Here is a 19,554-nt window from a genome sequence, read left to right on the forward strand (position 1 = left end):
GTGGTCAACACAACTGTAATGATCCCGTTAGTGCAACATGAGCCGGGACGTATTAGCAATATACGAAGGTGTTCCGAGTCCTTATGTTTTTCCACATTGCCCAAAAGATGCAAGGCTATGCAAATAACAATTTACTCTGTAACTGATACATAATAGGCTATTTCTATTTCCTTCTTTAGTTTGTTGCTGCTTCTCCAACATGGGGGAAATGTATTTTATACTCAGCTTCATTTACTAATAAAGCTATAGGCTATTTTCTTTAGATTAGGATTTTGCACAAAGGGCATTTTTTGTTAAGTTTATCATCTTATAAAATGAAATACAATGCCTCAGTTTTAAAAATGAAACCCAGAAACCTACATAAAACTATTAATTTTGCTCCATCTCGATCTATGACGTTAACATAGAATTAGGATCCACTGACAGAAGTTCTTTTGACTTTATCAAGTAGACCCTTGAAACCTACTATAATGAAGCTGATAAAAAAAATAAAAAATTTTAAGACATTGTAAATTCCATTATATTTACTATTGAGGCCATCATTAAAGGTTCAGTTGTGCTGAACTATTAGGAAGTGCTTGTATTTTTTATCTTTTTTTTTGCTCTCCCTACATGAGTAGGGAGCAATATTAGAAACACCTCTCAGTGCAACACAGTCAGAAACTATGACATCTAAAACTGAACATTATGGACATTATAAAAGTAGACATTATGGCAGAACAGCTGTTCAGGGCTGCATTAGCTTGACACTGAGTGGATTTTTGGCAGGAATGAGATAGACAGGGAACATGGGGCAGGAGAAAGAAAAGGTGACATGCAATGAAGGTCTCCTGTATAGCCATACAAAGCCAGAAGTATTGCCGTTATATGGAAAGACTCTTTACTCCCAAGACTTTCCTGAAATAATCTTTATTTTTCTGTTTTCTAAACATGTGTATATAATATATATATTTATATTTTAAAGCCTGTAAATTTATTCAAATGAAACAATCTGAAAATGATATCACATTCAATCTGACTTTCACAATAGCCACACAACCTGTGACAAGGGGTCACCACATGAACATAGCTGTATATAAGCAAAAATGTTATAAGGTAAATGGACCTAAGCAGAAAATAATTTCTTTCACTCCACTACAGACGGCACTTAACCGATCGCCATAGGATTTTTTTTTTCTTATATTGAGATGTAATGAAAGGGCCCCTGTGAACTCAGATCTTTGGCCATCTGAATAGTATCCACATGTTGTTTGTTACGAACTAGATTAAGCGAAGATAAGAAAGCTTGTAGGCTATATGGAATAAAATGTATCCAGTCTACTGTAGCACAAATGCAAAAAGACTAATAAGACATAATAAACAGCCTGCTTACACTAGACTTCTCAAATTTTATGTTATCTACTCCAATACTGAGCGGTGGAAAATGTATCAAAGGATCTCTGAGACGCTTCCCTGTCATCTTTTTAAGGTAGTGTATGATAATAGCGTATAAGCTCTTTCATTGCAGCGGTGACATTCTCCGGAACAAATCGTTTTCACCTCAGATGTGCACTCTAATTCTAGGCCCAGAGATGTTTAGCTTTGAGGAACTGCCTCCAAGTAATCCCAAGTCTATTAAAACCAATCTGATCACACAGAGTTCAGATCACGGGATGCTGTTATGATAACTGCAGTGTGGCTAACCTCTCTCCTCCATAAAATGCCACAGCACAGGGACTAAGTAATGGATTTATGTAATGTTAGCACTTACTGACATTATAGCGCAGGGGTAACTCCATACTGGTGAAAGATAAATGAAAGCCTTTGTTTTACTCCTTCACATCTAAGCACTGTGAGACAAAATTTTCCTGTTTCTTATTGAAGAGGTAGAGAAGAAATTTAGAGCAATACAAAGTTGTCTCCATGTTTTAACAAGGATATTGACTTCAAAAGAGGTTCAAAGTACTGGCTATGGAAAGAGGATGAAACATTGCTTTAATGAAAGGACATCTTAGCACTTCTACTGAATGGATAGTTCCAGCGAAGTGCAAGTGGAACATGCTTTCATATTGACTAGACTTAATATTAATTAACTGTCTATGTATCTATCTACCTATATGTGTATCTGTCAATCTATAAATGTACAGTGGCAAAAAAAAGTATGTGAACCCTTTGGAATTTCCTAGTTTTCTGCATTAATTGCTTTGCTTTCCATTGCAGGCCTGAAGTTTGCCACTCCACAACACTAATGGGAAAATGTTTTGTGGACTGATGAAATTAAGATTTTATTTTTTTAATTTTTTCAAAACTAATTTAGATATGGTGTAAAAATGGCACTTCATACCAGCATGTAAACATAATCTCAAAGGTGAAGTACGGTGGAGGGAACATCATGGTTTGGGGCTTTGCTGCCTCAGGGCCTGGACAGCTTGCCATCATCAAGGGCAAAATGACTTCCAAAGTTTATCAAGGCTTCCATAATGTAAGGGTGGCTGTCCACTAGTTGAAGCTCAGTAGAAGATGGATGATGCAGCAGGACAATGAGCCTAAACATTGAAGTAAATCTACTATCTAGATAATCTAGAGTAGCTTCAAAAAAAGAAAAGAAAACCAACCTTTCGGAGTGGTCCAGTCAGAGCCCAGACCTGAATCCAATAGGGATGCCGTGGAATGACATCCTCAGAACATGGTTGAGCTGAAGCAGTTCTGTAAGGATGAACGTCCTGAGTGTTGTGCAGATCTGATCTGCAACTACAGGAAATGTTTGGTTGAGGTTATTTCTGCCAAAGGAGGTTCAACCAGTTATTAAATCCAAGGGTTTGCTTACTTTTTCCACCTGCACTGTGAATGTTAAATGTTCAATCAAGACATGAACATTATAATTGTTTTTGTGGTATTAGGTTAAGCACATTGTTTGTGACTTAGATGTAGATCAGATCATATTAAATTGCCAACTAAGAAATTCTAAAGGATTCACATACTTTTTCCTACCACTATGTATGATCCATCCATCCATCCATCCATCCATCCATCCATCCATCCATCCATCCGTACGTTCTTCATGTCAATTACTTAGTCAAGTGCTACTAGAATCAATCTCTGTGTGGCACCGCAACGATTTTAATGCATATCCACCTCAATGCATATTTTAACAAGACTGAGAGTCTAAGTGCTTAGTGTATATCAGCAGGCTAACATGCGTACCATGTTAATGCTACAAGCCTTTGTTAAGTTCAGGCTGGATGGAACGTCATTATATTTACATGTGTTTGGTCATGAACCAAAGTAATGGATGAACTGCACCAGAGTGGTGGCTATAGCCTATATGTCTAGGAGTCTATAGGGACTGTCATGCCAGTCCATCCAAAAGTGTTTGAGTTATTTCACACAAAACAACATTAACCTCCTGGTACAGGTGCTACAGGAAAAGTTAGCAGATCACCAAAGCCATTACAGTTTGTCGTTTGGGGACCATTAATGTCTATACAAAAGTTCACCACGTAATCCATTTACTAGCAATTGTGATATTTCAACCTGTGGAGGACAAAAGAGACAGACCAACATTTCCAGCCATGCAATGAATAAAAATGTCCCTGTGAAGAAAAAAACTGCTTCAGCTTTTTCACTCAATAAAGCTTGTATTTTGCAAAGTAGTTTACTCCCTACTTCCTGATGACTACAGACCTTTTCTCACTAAAATTCAAGCTGTTTAACAGAAACAGACCACTCCAATCTCTGTTGATTATGCCGCCTTTATTTCATTATTTTATTACTCCCATTTTATTAATTCGACATGCAATCCCCCATATTACTTACCGAACTGCTATGCTTTTTGCATAAAAGTAAATACTTTTTTTATACTGCAAACCCCTGTCCATGATATTTTCAGATTCACTCCTGGACAGGGTGTGGGAGTTACACTTGCACTTGGGTGCCTGATAAAGTTGAAGAGGCAGTGAGGAGTCACTGCCCTCTGAGATCACCATCTGCAAAATGAAGACTAGGCTGGGCACTAAAGTCTGACTCTTTTTTTTTTAAATTTTAAAAAGGAGCTGCAATGCTGACAACACAAAATCTAACCTAATTAGGCCCAGTTATCTCCTATGAAAGAAATAACATCTAAAAATAAATGCATTTCCTTTAGATAAGATACTACTACTTATTCATACAAAGCTGATACACATCTTGAGATGGGACAAGCTTTGGCATGTTGATTTTTGTAAAACTGTTCAACAGTAAAGCTATAAATAGACAAATCAGTTATTTTCTTGTGCTCTGAAAAGTATAGTGTAAATCTGGTTAAACATGTGATAATTAGTAGACTTTTGCTTGTTATTGAAAATCAGTGGCTAGTCTCGCATCCATGGATTTCCAATGGGAATTCTAAATTTAGTGAACAGCTCCATTATTTGATTTTCTCAGAAGTGTTGGCTGTTTCTGCTGTCACATTCATAATCATTGCATACGAATAAATCTAACTTCAACATGAAATACATCTCACTTGAGTTACAGTGGCTCCTCAAAGTCTCAATGCCTTGGCATCCTGTCAACCAGCTATGCTACCCACACTGTTTGAGAGTAAATAATAGAAGAACCTGATCCATACCAGGAAATCCACTGAGATGCAGAGGCTGTCGTTGCTGTTTGATATAAAAAAGCACTTCAAACCTACCATGATCTAGAGAGGTTATACTCAAAACACTGTGCTGAATCTATAACACAAACCTGCGATTACAAAAAAAAAAAAAAACATGCCTGCATCCATATAGTAATGAAATGGATATATCATACAGTATGCACATTTACATTCAGCCTCAAGTGCTGTGTTGTACTTTTGACTAATGCCTTTTTAAGTTTGTCACTGCAAAGCTGATTTGCTGGAGCAATCCTACGAAAGCTAGGGTTGCACAAGAGCTGGAGAAATCCATCTACCTCCCCCAAATCACATTCTGACATGTCTCACAGTCAAATCTCCCCCCAAGGCGCTAGATGAGGGAACATCTTCAATCTAAACCTGGATACAATAGGGCCTGTAAGACACCGCAAAAATGGATTGGGAGTGCTAAAACCACAGAAACCTCTGCCGGAAACACGACTTTCTATAAATACAAGATACTCGCCTCAGCTGCCAAGTTCGTTATTTTCTCTCTCTCTCTCTCTCTCTCTCTCTCTCTCTCTCTCTCTCTCTCTCTCTCTCTCTCCCTCTCTCTTTTCCTCTCTTTCTCTCCCTCTCTCTCTGTCATGTTGGGCTCTGCATAGTTATATATACTACATCATCATTCAAACGTTGGGCAATTGAAAGAAAAATAGCACAAATAAGAAAAATAAAAGCAGCGGAAGCGTGGTTCTTCTCTTGAAGGAACATCTCTCTCCTGCTCTTCCTCTGAGAGTGGGAGTGGGTTAGGGAAGCCCGGTACCAGGCCCCGATGCTGCTGCTGCTGTTGGTGCGGCAGGTTTCCCGTGCGATCCAAAAATACTTTCGCACTCGCCCACTTTGGTCCCCAGCCGCCTGTACTCTTTGGTTCTACAACAGGGATGGGTGAGAATCACATTCAGCTCACCAATCGTGATTGCGGAAAGCCCCAGTGTTTCTTTAACCATGCCCCCAGACTCCTCCACACACACTGCACTTGCATGGCTCCCACCTTGCCCTCTTCTCTGCTGAATCTATGCTTGCAGCATTCTGACAGTCCAATTCTTGGGCCTGATCCAGCATACTGTACCTGGTGTTACCTAACTGCTTGCACATATTTAAGAGAAATCCATGAAACAGAACAGTGATTTTTCTTTTTTTTTTAATCACCCCACAACTGATTCAAAAAATGCTCGATAAACTGTAGATAAAGTGTCAAATTGCAAATATCTAGGTTATTTGCTCCATCAGCTACAACAACAATCCCCTTAGAGTGACACTCAATAACAACCACTACACAAAATCATTATCACGCAACACGGGACTAATTGCATGTACTTTTGACCAACAGAAGTTAATAGGTCTACATATTCTAGTCTCTGACTCATCTGCACCCACACTGATTTCTATTTGCTGCTTTCTTCCATCCAGTGACACAACAACATGTATTAAAACATGTATGCGTCTTAATAATTAGAACATTGTTTCCATTACTGCTTAATCAGTGCACATACAGTCACTGTGAGGACATGCAATGCAAACAGATTCAAACAAATAGCCAACAGCAGACATGTGAGGAAACAGATGAAGAATGTTAAGAGCTTGCAGCTAACAAAAGTAACTATGGAAACGGCCAGCTCTACATTGCACTAGCTTCCACAGCTCTCTCCAGAAATAAAAACTGTTGGGCTAAGAGCGAATCAGGTAAAGACAAAAGATCGCGGGTGAACCTATTTATAGTGGGCCTTACATAACATACATAGACCTATGTTTGCTGAGGCAAGTTTGGTGCTCAACAGTAAGCTTCTAGGGGGCAAAGGCAGGGTAGAGAGGGCTGGAGATGCTCGATCCTGGAGGGTATTTTATAGGAAGAGGAGAAGTATAAACAGCAATTAGGGCCAGTCGGCATCATTGTCTACACCGAGAAGGCTTTATGTTTTGATGTCAGGCAGAACAAACACTGTCCTGGGAGGGTAGTGATGTCAAAGCTGGAGTGCCAGTAACAAGATTAACAGGAGATATGCTAATGAAAATTGACATATTCAACAGTGCATAGCCATGAGGTTCGAGGAATGCACACGTCACAAGAAGCAGAAGTTCATAGCCAGTTTGCCCAGAGGTCTGGTTTATTTGTTTGGGAGGCAAAGAAGAAGTTGGGTCAGAGGAGACTGCACACACACACAGACATATTACTGTGTGTGTGGCCTCAGGACAAAACATCTGACATCTCCAGTGAGCTCATATGAACATACAAGCCCACATACGTACAGAGAAGAAAAAGAACCTGTGTGAGAGCTGCGGTAATGCAATAGCAGTTATCATCTAGAAATACAGCCTGCCACCATATCTTAAATCCAAATTGAGCCATTAGCATAATTATCCACTTATACTGCTTTAATTCTAAGTAGCTCTCCATTGTAAGTAAAATGATAGCTAAGCTGTATTCAAAAAGCCTCTTTCCCACTCACAAATGCCTTATTAATTAGCTCCCTCTAGCATAAGTTCCCAGTAATTACATTCAATACAGCAGTCAGTGCTACAGGCAGAGGGGGTGGGGAGGGAGGGGGAGTGGGGGTGTATTTCCAGACAGCAACTATTAGACAACTTTATAATTACTCTGCAGATGTATTATGATTTCCATCATAAAAATACACCATTTCAACACCGGGCTGCAGCTATTTGGACTCTGCATTCACACTATGTTCTCTGTAATCACCAGATAATTCACTGGTAGTAGGCAATCACAAAATATTCACTATATAGAAGCTCTGATAAGGTTGGGATGATATGCAAATGAATACTCCCTGACTCATCTGTTTATTATGCAGTCACATTAGTTAGCTCTGATGCTGTTTGGCTATTATCCCATCTCACTGTGAAAAAAGGGTCTTGGGTGAGGGGGATGGATTGCGCAGTGAGTGCTTTAGTCACACAGATTGTCCGCACTCTTCAAAGAAATAAATGCATTTTCGAATGTAGTTGCATTCAGGGGATGTGGAATCCATTTCCACTGAGAGAAATGGCAAAAGGCAGAGGATATGGCTCATCTGTGTCCAAATCCCTTGATACCGTGCTTTGCGTTAACAAGTCAAAGGGTCAAATGATGAGCTTGGGTCTCCCACGACTGAACCCCTGAAGGCATCATTGCACACTCATACATCATTCACTAATTTTTGAGATCTAAGCTCACGATGATTCAACTGAATGTTTCACAATGTTGGGAAAAAAAACTCTAAAATGGTAAATCTGAAATCTTTTTTTTCAACAGATTATATTGAGTTGCTGTTAATTTACAGCGTCTTTAGTTTTCATGAACAGAAGAACTGAGGGACATACTGTATCTCCTGATAAATGTGGCAAAACTACCAATCTGTGGCTTCACAGCCTATCTGCTGTTCTGCTAACTGACAGAGGCACTATTTTTAGCCATGCAACCTTAATGCACCATGCTAAGCCTTCAACTATACAACTGCACATCTAGCCCATTCAAAGGATTCATAAAAGTCTAGAGGTTGGAACGCAGTGGTCATGCACACAGACGGGGAGCCAGTATCAGTGCTCCGAGTATCAGCGTTTTATATTTGGCATTTTATCAATAGGAACACTGCCACTGTATGCCCTGGTCTGTGAATATATGCCAGTATATGTCAAGGAGTGAAAAGGATTTACCATCTATGTACTCTCCATCCCTTTTGATGTTAGCTAATTAAGCACCAAACCCTCACAACAAATGTGCTCCATGGAAACCATGCAAAACTAAAGAAATAACCTGCAGCAGATTGACGTCAGCTGGAGGCCTTCAAATGTGCCATCTGACAAAAGAAAGAGGACCAGGTCATGGTGTGTTGAAGCTACTCTTTTGCTTTGACTGACAGAGGAGAACTGACATCTGCACTGAACATGTGAGGAGTTATTAAGTGCAAGGTAAGGATCCTGTATTCTCATTCAGTTTGTGTTACATGCTGGGAATGGAAACAATGTTGGCTACTGAGTGAAACTGAAAGAAAATCTGTCAGATTGATCTAGTATTTCACTCTGCACAGTACTGTGTAACATTCATTAAATATTATGACACTTAGATCTTAAGATTCCACTTCATAGATAATGTGCACTCTGAGGCATTTTTGGGAATACTGTAAAGATTTCTAAAATAAAAGGGAAAAAAGTAAGCCATGGTGGGATTTAACCTCCTGACAATAAGAACAATCTTATTAATACAAGATAGAAATATTCAAATCTGCACATACCCAGGCTGACTGATACATTTACCACATATGAATGTACTGTAACATGAAGCAATCAAAGTTGTGTATTAATTAATTGCATTTTTATGTTTATCATAACATATTTTGTTCACCGCACTCTTTCTTTTTGTGTCATTTGTAATATCAAATTCAAATTTTAGTGAAACATTTATTGTAATCATAGCTGGTTTACAATAGGATTACATCCAGAAGAACATCCAGTAAGATAGAGGGTGAGGGTCTGAGCCATAACGACAAAGGTAAATGTTTTTTGTTGTTGTTGTTATTTCTGCCTTCTGGAGATTTTGTAGTTATGAGTAGAAGTAACATCTCAACAAAAAAAGTAAAGTATGACAAAACTTCTTTAAACCATTTATTGTTTTTAACAAAACAAGATCAACGTCACAGTCCATGTTGTGTACCCTGCTGTCTGTCATACCACAGGCTGTGTATACAAAATAGGGCTGCTTTTAGAAGCAGTAATTTTAGAAATATTGAGCAACACCGTTTGGACTTTTTTTTTTTAAACAATTTAATATCAAAATTACTAGTCACTGAGACAGAAAACCAAGGACATGGTTGATTAAAGAGAAAATGGCACATGTTACAATGAAGTCCCTTATTGTTTAAATGAAAGCACAATATGCTCCTTGTCTGTTAAGAACTGTCTTCACATAGAGTGGTGAAGTATGAATACTCCCTCAGTGAGGTGGACCGCCAATTTCCTGCTTTCTAAATAACAGTATACCATTCTTCAATTTTCAAATTAAAGATTGCAGTGAATGTGCAGACATGTGAAGGTGTATGAGAAGGAAATATGAGTTCATTAATTAAAATGCATCTTAAGTACATAACTGAAGCACTAGACAGTGCTTAGTAACGCATACAGCAAAGTCAGGATAGCTGCACTTACACTTGTTTGAAATTGCCCTTCAGAGAGCACCTGTGAGAAACCTGTTATTTTAATTAAAGGTCATTTGTGGAAATAAGATCATAAGTTTTATCAACCGCACAAGTCAAACTCTATTTCTGGTCATGGTATTGTTCAGTCCCATCCAGATAAATAACGGCCAGTACCTTTTAAAACATGAAATGAAATCTATCAGTACTGTTCAGCCATCATTAACACTGTCAGTGCTGACCAGCCGGTGAAGGGGTGGCTTCCTTGGCCTCTGCCAGTGCTGTCATTGTACTGTTCCCAGACATATCCCGTTTCTACATATTGTCTATAAACATTATTGATAATGTTAGTCCTGAGTTCCTCATAGAGAGCAGCTGCCTTTTCTTGATATGGCCCTTCCGTGTTGCTGTAGTAATGGAGGGCTCTCACTGCCAAGAAGTTGAGATTAATCCAAATTGGGCCCCTCCAGTAGGGGGCATCGTGTTCTGTGTTTCGCTTCATATACATGGGATCGGCCTTGGAGAGTGAACGCAGGCCATAGGGTGTCCAGAGTTTGTTGGAGTCTCTCATGTCTCTTAAAATATGTTCTAGTTTGGGTGAGTCAGGTTGGAGGATGTGCAATAAGAAGGGGAACAAGCTGACATAACCCATGGCATTAACATACTGTAGCTTGGGGGCCCTGCGGACTGAGCGCACAAGGCGAGCCACAGGGAACTGGTGACGAGGTTGTCCGGGAGGTACATACACCTTCTCCTGCTGCAAGGACACAGCCTGAGTGTGGTTGCCAAAGTCACTGAAGGCCTGGAGTTGTTCTGACCAGTGGAGTTCATCCAGCAGGTTGTTGTCACCGAGCACTTGGTGGGTAAGTTCGTAGGCCTGATAGGGCTCTCCAAGAAGCCGAGCTACACTAGCCATTATGCTTGAGGACAAGGCCATCCAGCAGCGCAAATCCACATGGCGCTCATCTGCTGAGGGGTGTGAGGCCCGAGGATAGTCATCTAACCCGGAAGTCAAGGTCTTGGGATTGAGGAAAAGATTGGTGTCCTTGTCCCGTCCACGCCAGCGGTAGGAGTTGGGTAAAGGTCCTGTCTGCGTGGTGTTGTACCATTCAAACCAGGTTTTCAATCTGGGGAAGATCCGTCGGAGGAACGGCAAAGTGGGCTGAAAAGCCGCCTTGTCTGGGTTAGCAGAGAGCTGTTCAATAAGTTCCTGAAGAGCTAAGAAAAGAGTAGGTGGGTTTGCATTCTCGTTCCGCTGAACCACAAACTCAGCTGGGACCTTACTGCGAGCTTCATCCCCCAGGATCTGCTCACGCGGGATCCAGCCCTCCATATTCATTAGGTCTATCCAGTGGGCAATAGCCTCCCTTGTCACCTGGGGATCCCACTTACTAAGCAGCAGCTGGTGAAAGCCCTCATCCCAAAGGAATCCTCTGGGGAAAAAAGAACGTGATGGTACGGCAGTGAACAAAGCACCCTCGGGGTATAGGAGCGGGTACTCATTGTAGGCTGACTGCACCACTGACTGACCATAGAAGTAGCCCATTCCACCCAACATGTTGCTGAGTGCTGCTTTGGCAAATCTAATATGTGCCTGGTTATATCCTTTGCTCTCAAGTCCAAAAGTCTTCTCAAATTTTGCATCAAACTCAGCTTTCCTCCTCTCTAGCTCCTGGGTCATAACAGAGCCCACCAGTTGGTTTGGTCGACTGTGGAAACTTGCAGACTCAAACAGAACTTCAATCTGGAATGGCATCTGGACAGTTACCTGGTGAACCACAAAGTCACCCTCTTTCCTTGTGTCAGCAGGTTTCTGTTGGTTTTGGTGATGGGGAGGCTTGTAGGTGTCTACAGCAATGTAATGCCTTTTCTCACCAGTGGGATGGCTGTAGACAAACCGGCGATTCAGACTGTGCTTCACAATGTCAGTCAGCTTCTCCAAGCCAGGAGACACCGTCTGGAGATAGTTGTAACTGAAAAGTTAAGAGACTATTATTAACTGCTCTGTGTTTTCAAATCTATGAAACAAGCAGCCACACAAATCGTTTTAGCATAGTTACAGGAGCTACTGCTGTACAGGTGATCTTCACTTAACTAGCTATGCTTAGGTAGCCTTAGCTAACTGTATCTTAGCCTTTGCTGTCTCATGTTGTACCGGTGACTCAGAATAAAGTGACTGGTCACAGTTAAATCAAACTCTAGTCTCTCCCACTTACACCACATCATCCACCATCTTCCTACGATAACTCAAAATTCATACAATAGGCTTTATGCACAGCTCCACTACTTCCTGAAATAAGCCAGCTCGTTTATTTCCTGTCTTACATTATTGGACCAACTGATTAATCCAGGTGTGTCTGACCTCACAACAATGGTCAGGCACACCTGGGTTAATCAGTTGGTCCAATAATGTAAGACAGGAAATAAACGAGCTGGCTTATTTCAGGAAGTAGTGGAGCTGTGCATAAAGCCTATTCTTATCATTTCTACCTGTTTATACTGTACCTTTCTCTTTTGCTATGCTGGTCTTCTCTGCCCTTCACAAAGTTGTGAAATACTGGTGCTTCTTTTGAATACTGTTAGCAGACACCCTGCAGAGATCCACGTTATGCAAAAAGTGCCACAACAGTTTTTTGGAGGTGGATAAACGCCTTCAATGATTAAAACACAGCTGCAGGAAAACACTAGAGCCCTTAAGTAAAGGGTCTGGTATTCTTTGGCTTTTCAAATACATACATGCTTTCTAGGCATGAATGTGTATATATAAAATCCATTTCACAACAGTGATGGAATTCATAGAACAAAGGCAGAAAGTCCTGCTTTTGCTTCCACCTAGTGGTTACATTTTTTTTACCCCAGTGTTGTTGGATCACACCATAGTGTTGCAGGATCACACTACAACACATAATGGCATTACTACTGAATATCATCCAAAAATGCGAAGTGTAAAAGGCTACACATCTGATATTGGTAATCTAATGATGTGTAGTTGGGTAACATTTAGGGTTCAGTGATTTTCTGACATGAAAATTTGATTTGTTTCATACTGTATTGACCACCTGTACATTATTATGACTATTATTATTATTATTATTATCATCATCATCATATTATCACAATGTCTTCTTCCCTTTCTATCAAGATTTGCCTACATGTCTTCTCCCTTAATTGATGGATTGATAATTAAACTATTTGGATCAAAAAAGTAAAAATTATATTCTGTCTCTCTACAATGTTTATTAGCAATTTTTTTGAGGCAGTTGTTGCTGTGAAGTGAAGTCCTAACCGTCAATTTTCTTTGCTGGTTTCTTTGGTTTCTTGCTGGTTTGGAAAGACCTGCTGACTTTACCATTCACTCCAGTATTTATTAATTTACCTTGCATATTTAGCGTTGGATAATTCCCCGGTAACAGGCTTTCGGAAGGTGATCTTAAAGTTTCCAAGCTCCTCTGAGGAACCAGTGATGGATGCAAGACGGTTTCTCTCCTCCACGTGAGCCTCCAGTGAGCCTTGTGTGTCTGCTGCTGCATAAAACATCAGGGAGATGACTGGTGCTTGAGGGGTATAGCTCTGGTGGATAAAGGAAGAAGAATTATTCCTTAGAATCATTTATATTTCAAACAAAAGACATTTAATTCAACCGCTGACTGCAATATCCAAGGCAAAAGCTGATTAAAAAAAGATGAAAAACAGTCAACATCATGTAAGGGAACATCTACAATAAATCTTACACATACACACTGTGAGAACTCACATGCTGTTTGGCAGTGACCCTCCAGGTCCAGTCGCCCCCGTGACCCCCTCCCATTCTCTTAACAAACTCCGTGGTAAGGGTGAAATTGTTGTCTCGGATTTCCTGGACCCCAAAGGTGACACCATCATGCATCAGCCAGCCATATCCTTGCAAACGATCCCCCTGCTCACAGGTGTGCCTCAAGTTTATGTCCATGTCGGAAAACTGGCGCATCCACATCATACCTGTGGAGATATGATGATGGAGTTAAGTGAAATTGGTTGTATACCACAGATGATGCACATATAAAGCTGTTAAATTATGCTTTAAAATCCTTGTCAACAGTTTCAGATAAAAGTTAATTTCTTAAGTCAACTGATCACATAAGTTACCAACTGTTACCAACTGGGTTTTCAGACCACCAGTGCACCGGTGCTTACTCAGTAATACTAATCATCCAAATTGGCTGAAAGACTAAATAGTAGCAGGAACTGTGGCCATAATTGACTTGAAATTGACAAGTGCCTGAGTTTATTCCCCACCCTGTCCCTGTCTGATCTAGTGCAATGAAACACTGAAAATATCATCAATGAAGAAAAGTTTGTGTTCGTCTTTTGTATTTTCCACTCCAAGGCACTCACCTATAAGAAATAGCTACAGAGGTCCTCTGATATCCCTGCGGTTTGTAAACAATTTCACTGATATTCCTGACCACCTTCTCCCATACATTTATATAAAGTCTCTATAAAGCACAAACCACACACCAAGTTTCACACCCTACACACCAACACTCAGTTACAGGAAAGGAAAGATGTCCTCACTCATTTGATTTATCTTATTCTAATATTTATCTTAATTCTAATATCTATTTATTTAGTTATTCTTGTATTTCCACATCAGAGAAATGTCATGTCATTGTCATATTTTCCTTTAATAAACCCATCATAATTGCGCTTATCAGCTTCAGCTCGACTGAGAATGCATCAGCCTACCTGTCACTATGGACCTGGGACTCCTAGTTTTCATGCCAAAGTAGACTTGCGGCCTGTACGACCCCCAGAACCTCTCTGGGGAAACTTTAGAACTACTGCTATTGACATCCAAGACAGAAGGTGATGGATGAAGAGTCACCACCCGTTTGGCCAAGCTGGACCGCATGTAGAGGGCATAAAAGAACCAGATCAGACTGAATATGCAAAGGCCGATGGAGATGTTGATGAAGACTTTGCCGATATCAACTTTCTTTTTCTTCTCCTTTCGGTGAAATGCAGGGGGCTTCTCATCTTTCCTGGGAAGGGGAGCAGCTTCACTGTTCACCACCCTCTTCCTCTGCCTGCCCATCCTGCCCTTCTGAAACTGGAGACAAGAAGGAGAAACATCAATCAGTGCCTTCTTATGCACACACTTTTTTATGAGGACAGAGCAAATTACATAAATAACAATGTATATTAAACAACAGGATCAAATGTTTATTTGACCTTAGATATCCCATATGAATGCAGCACTTCTGGAGAACTACAATGAGATACAACACCTTTTTTATCTGAATAAAATGCAAACAGCTCTTAAGCAAGGTTTTTTCATACCACTCGAAAATGTTCAAGCTTTATTATCCGATAATATGACTATAATCATCTGGTTCAATTCATGGTCATTTCAGATGCTGCAGTTTGTGATACTGTAGAGCTGCACTGTGCAATACTTACCACATTTTCTAATATTTTGTCTGTTTTTGTCCATTTATTTGAATATCAAACATTACTGGATTTTGAGGAGGCCAGTAAACAGGTCAATGACTTGACACTAATTTTTTTGTGTCCATATGGTTTACTTGCACAAGTGATGTAACTATGAACATTTGCACCAAAAACTTAAACAACACACTACACTACAATTCTAAATAAAACATCATATCACTGGTTTGGCATGATGATCTTAAATTTATTTATATATTGAAATTTAAACTGGGGAATCATGTGACAGGACATGGTATAACGACCCGACCCTGATGATCACAGCTGCTGCATGACAAGGTTAATAGCTCTTTATGACTCATAAATTGACGTTTTAGGGTTTGGTCAGGTTTGGTAAGTTCACATGTCAAATGGTATGACCCTAGAAAAACATCAATAATCCATATGAATGATAAAAATGAATATTTATTTTAAAAAGTATGTTTGCATGGTAATGCCTGTCATGTTTGATTTTAAAATGAAATGACTAAAGGTGTAACGTCGGGTCTGATGCATGCTTTTAAAACATTTTTTAAAGGGACTTGGGGCAGGATTCATGAAAAAATACACATACGTTTTTTAATGCTAATGGGTGATGAAGCGTTCCAAACCAAAAAGAATGAGCCCACCCGTATCTCTCCACTGCCTTTAACAGGCTGTGTGCTGCATAATTTCTCGCGCAGTCCTGCAGACATGACGTCAGATGACGCTGAATGCGTGTCCTCGAAGGCTTTGATTTGCGACTGGCAGAGGTCTTGCAGTAAATAGTCAGGTGAACAGCGAGTAAAGAAATAACGTCACTTTATTAAGTTTTTATATTTTTTCATGCGAGAGAGTGATCCAAATAACGCCTGTTAGGAGATTTGCTCCAACGTTTTCTGAAGTGCAGAGCAACTGTGGGAGCAGCGGCCGGGAGCAGCAGCTCGTCACAGAGGCTGCAGCAGCTGTCTCCTGAGCTGATCAACCTCCGTCGTCAGAGAAACAAGCCGAGTAACTTATCTGCAGGTTTTTAGAGGTTTACCGCCGGCTGGTTAAATTCTTTTTGAGAGATAAATGCTGGTCTCATTGATGAAAACTAACAACTGTGGCAGTTGCATTAGTTTGTTTGAATGAAAAGTGAAGCTTCGGGTGTGATTGGACAGAAGAGCAGCGCTGCCTCGAGGCTCTGCATGCACAGAAATCACCACATTTACATCAATAAATAAATGTTTTACAATGAACCGATCAGCCACATTTTATTTTATTTTACTTTGTTACATAACATGGTTACGGTACAGGGCAAAGATAGGCTACTTCACTACTCTAAACCAGCTTTGGTCAGAGGTCAGGGGCGCATTGCATTGTGGGATAAAGTACACAATGTAGACTGGTCAGATCATGGATCTAATACAGTACATCCATGGGTTAGATGCACACTAGAGATATTTTCCGAATCAGTACAACATCCGGGAATTTTTCTCATACTGCAGATTGTGCTTTTATTTGCATACTGTCTGCAACATAACAGTAAGCCTATGCGGTTTCGAATACAGCCACATCAGCTGCACTGCTCTGAAGAGTTCATGCGTGCTCCCGCACCGGCTTGGCTGATGGCTGCATGGCCGCAACAGCGGTTGTGTCACTAATGAGTCTTATTTCCTGATCCTGCCCCAAGTCCCTTTAAAGATATTTCTGAAATGCTCATCTTGCCAAACCATAATTGTCACTGACCCAAACACCCACCACATCCTTAAACAATCTAGATACAGATCCTTTTGTCTTTTGCCTTAATTTTCTTTGTTAGCAAGATACATTTTCAACTTTGATGGATAACTGAGTAGTCTACCAGGGCACAGGGTCTGTCAGGAGGGGCCTTTAACTCTGGCAAGTGACCGCTAACACGACTTGTTGTGAAGTCAATCATATGACCACAAGGAATCAGAAAATTAGCACAACTGGAGTCACTTGACACCCACCACATAAAGACACAAAATGCTCACAATGAGTAAAGATAAACTAAGGTACCTGTAAACAACCAAAAGAAGACGAGTTAAAATAAGCACAAAATGACCACAGTGAGACGCAGTGAAGCATTCAGGTGCCTGCACTCAGGGACTCTTTGTCTCGTAACCCCTGCATGGTAATGGATGGTAATCTATTTTGACATTTCTTAACAGTGAGACCTTCTTACTTCAGCAAATACTGAACAGCAGCCTGGCCACAGTCTATGAGCCTTGCCAATTTATCAGTCTAGTTCTTGCCTATAACAATGAGGACAGATTGATTTATGTTTGACTTGTCTGACACTGTAGCCTATTGAAAATAATGACGGTGACAACTTAAAATGTTGTTTTGTCTGAACAACAATCTGAAATCTGAAATCCAGAGGTGTTTACTGTCATGTATGACAAAGACAAGCATCAAATTCTGACAAATAGCATGTTAAACACTGCAAGTAATTGATATGTTCGTATTTCTTCTGCAATAAAAACCAACCTTTTAATCTTCCTATGTTGCAGCTCTACTTTAAAGCAGTACTAAAGAACTTTCAGTTTTGGTTGAGTTTGGTGGCGTCTGTGGACCAAAGCGGTAGTGTTTTGCCTGAAGGAAGACTCCATTTCCCATGAACACTAGCGTGAAGCCCTGTAAATATCCTGCATTAAAATTAACAGAAGACATCAAAACTAGGCTAAGTTTCTGTTTCCAGTGGATCATTTCAAAGTGAAAACACAAACATAATCCATTGCTAAAGTGCCGTTTTGCCTGTTCCCTCCTTGTTGTGACTCGCAAAAGTGAAAGTGAAACTTAGGTGAGAGCAGGGTTCCTACCATGCTCCTCAAAGCTGCTTAGTGCCAGAGAAAGAGATACAGACCCCCTCAGGCCATGACAGAGGTGTCATTCAACTTGTTGTAAGTCGATGTATCATCACAAAAGTTATGAAAATATTTTATGAAGGTTGAAAAGTTACTTGGTGCTGGTTTAATGGCAGGAGCACTGAATTAGACTGACTGCAATGGTGCTAACTCCTAGTACACCCATAAAACAGGCAAGTGGTGGCACCTTTCCAATTCAAAGCAAGATAAAAACAACCAGCATAATTTGTTAACACAAGGGGGGGGGGCTGTCTGTATCAGTTCTGTGGTGTGTTGTGGTGTGTTATGGAGCGTCCTCAAACGCCTCAGGCTAAACATGACAGTCTAGCTGCCCGTGCATGGTAAGTGTGTGTGATGAAAATATGTTCCTTATGTCGACGCCCACTATATAATAATGAAACCTTCAATATTGACAGTGATTCCAGTTAAAATCACAGGCACCTGTTGTTTCACCCACAGCACATTCAGCCGGAAACCCGCCACAACGCCCAGATAAAGCAACGTAGCCTACACACTGCACGCTAGTCGTACCAACACGTTAACGTCAGTTTTAACGATACCGACCGGCTGTCGAAATGTAACACAGCTTTGAATAGCCAGCAGATGGTACAATATACCTCCACGACGCAGTTCTAATTTATTTGTACTGTGAATAAACGATTACTGACCTGCCAAAATACAAGAAATACTCAGCTGCTCATTATCCGTTGCTAGCAAACTAGCTACTTCCTGGTCAGTGCCGCCTCCACTGACGTGTTACTCCGTCGGCGCCTCGTAATGCCGTGCTGCCTTCACGGACTGTCGGCAAAAACATAGGGGGAAGCATGACCAGTAGCCTATCATACATCCATGGGAACAAGCCATCTTTGCCTACCATCAGTGAAAAAGAGGTAAATGATTTTTAAGTTCATATTCTTTAAATTAGATGGACCTGAATTTTCGGTTGCTATGCAGGAACAGTTATTTCACCAAGTTCGCCACCACATTTTTTTTGTCCTCATATGTAATTTATTTGATATAGAGTATTTTGTACCACAGCACTGCAAAAAAAAAAAAAAAACACCTTGATTTTCTTCCTTTGAAAATAGATTTTTTTTTTTTATCCTGGGAATTTTCCCTATGCATTGTGTCCAACACAAATTAAGGCGACTGAGAAGGGGGGGGGAATGCAAATATGACTTTATAGAGGGAAGTATATTGTATTGAAATAAAGAAAATGACCTTATTTTCTAGGACATTATTGCCGCTATATGACTGCAGGAATACAAGACAATAAGATAGATCCATAAATAAAGTCAGATTGATTGATTGAAAACACATCATTCCCCCTGGATTTAGTATGACAAAAAAAAAATGGCATTTAAACTGTAAAAACTTTTTATGGGTTTACAACTCAACAGTTTAAATGCCAATTTTTTTAGACTTTTAATAAAAGTAAGCTTTGTGAATTTCAGCCTGCTATTCCAAGAATTCACGGATA

At 40.2% G+C, this 19,554-nt stretch overlaps 1 protein-coding gene across 1 annotated transcript; it reads right to left on the reverse strand.

Annotated features, from left to right (window-relative positions):
- Nucleotides 1-9,878: 9,878 nt before the first annotated feature.
- Nucleotides 9,879-18,818, reverse strand: mogs (mannosyl-oligosaccharide glucosidase). Its single transcript, XM_085780442.1, has 5 exons — nt 18,743-18,818; nt 14,482-14,845; nt 13,511-13,734; nt 13,133-13,326; nt 9,879-11,729 (listed from the first exon to the last, which is right to left on the reverse strand). Exons 2-5 carry the CDS (start codon nt 14,828-14,830, stop codon nt 9,959-9,961), a joined length of 2,538 nt encoding a protein of 845 aa, XP_085636568.1. The 5' UTR covers nt 14,831-14,845; nt 18,743-18,818; the 3' UTR covers nt 9,879-9,958.
- Between the last annotated feature and the right edge of the window lie 736 nt (nt 18,819-19,554).

Source organism: Trachurus japonicus, chromosome 1 (genome assembly GCF_045865225.1).
Source record: "Trachurus japonicus isolate A0001 chromosome 1, Traja_1.0".
Lineage (NCBI taxonomy): Eukaryota > Metazoa > Chordata > Actinopteri > Carangiformes > Carangidae > Trachurus > Trachurus japonicus.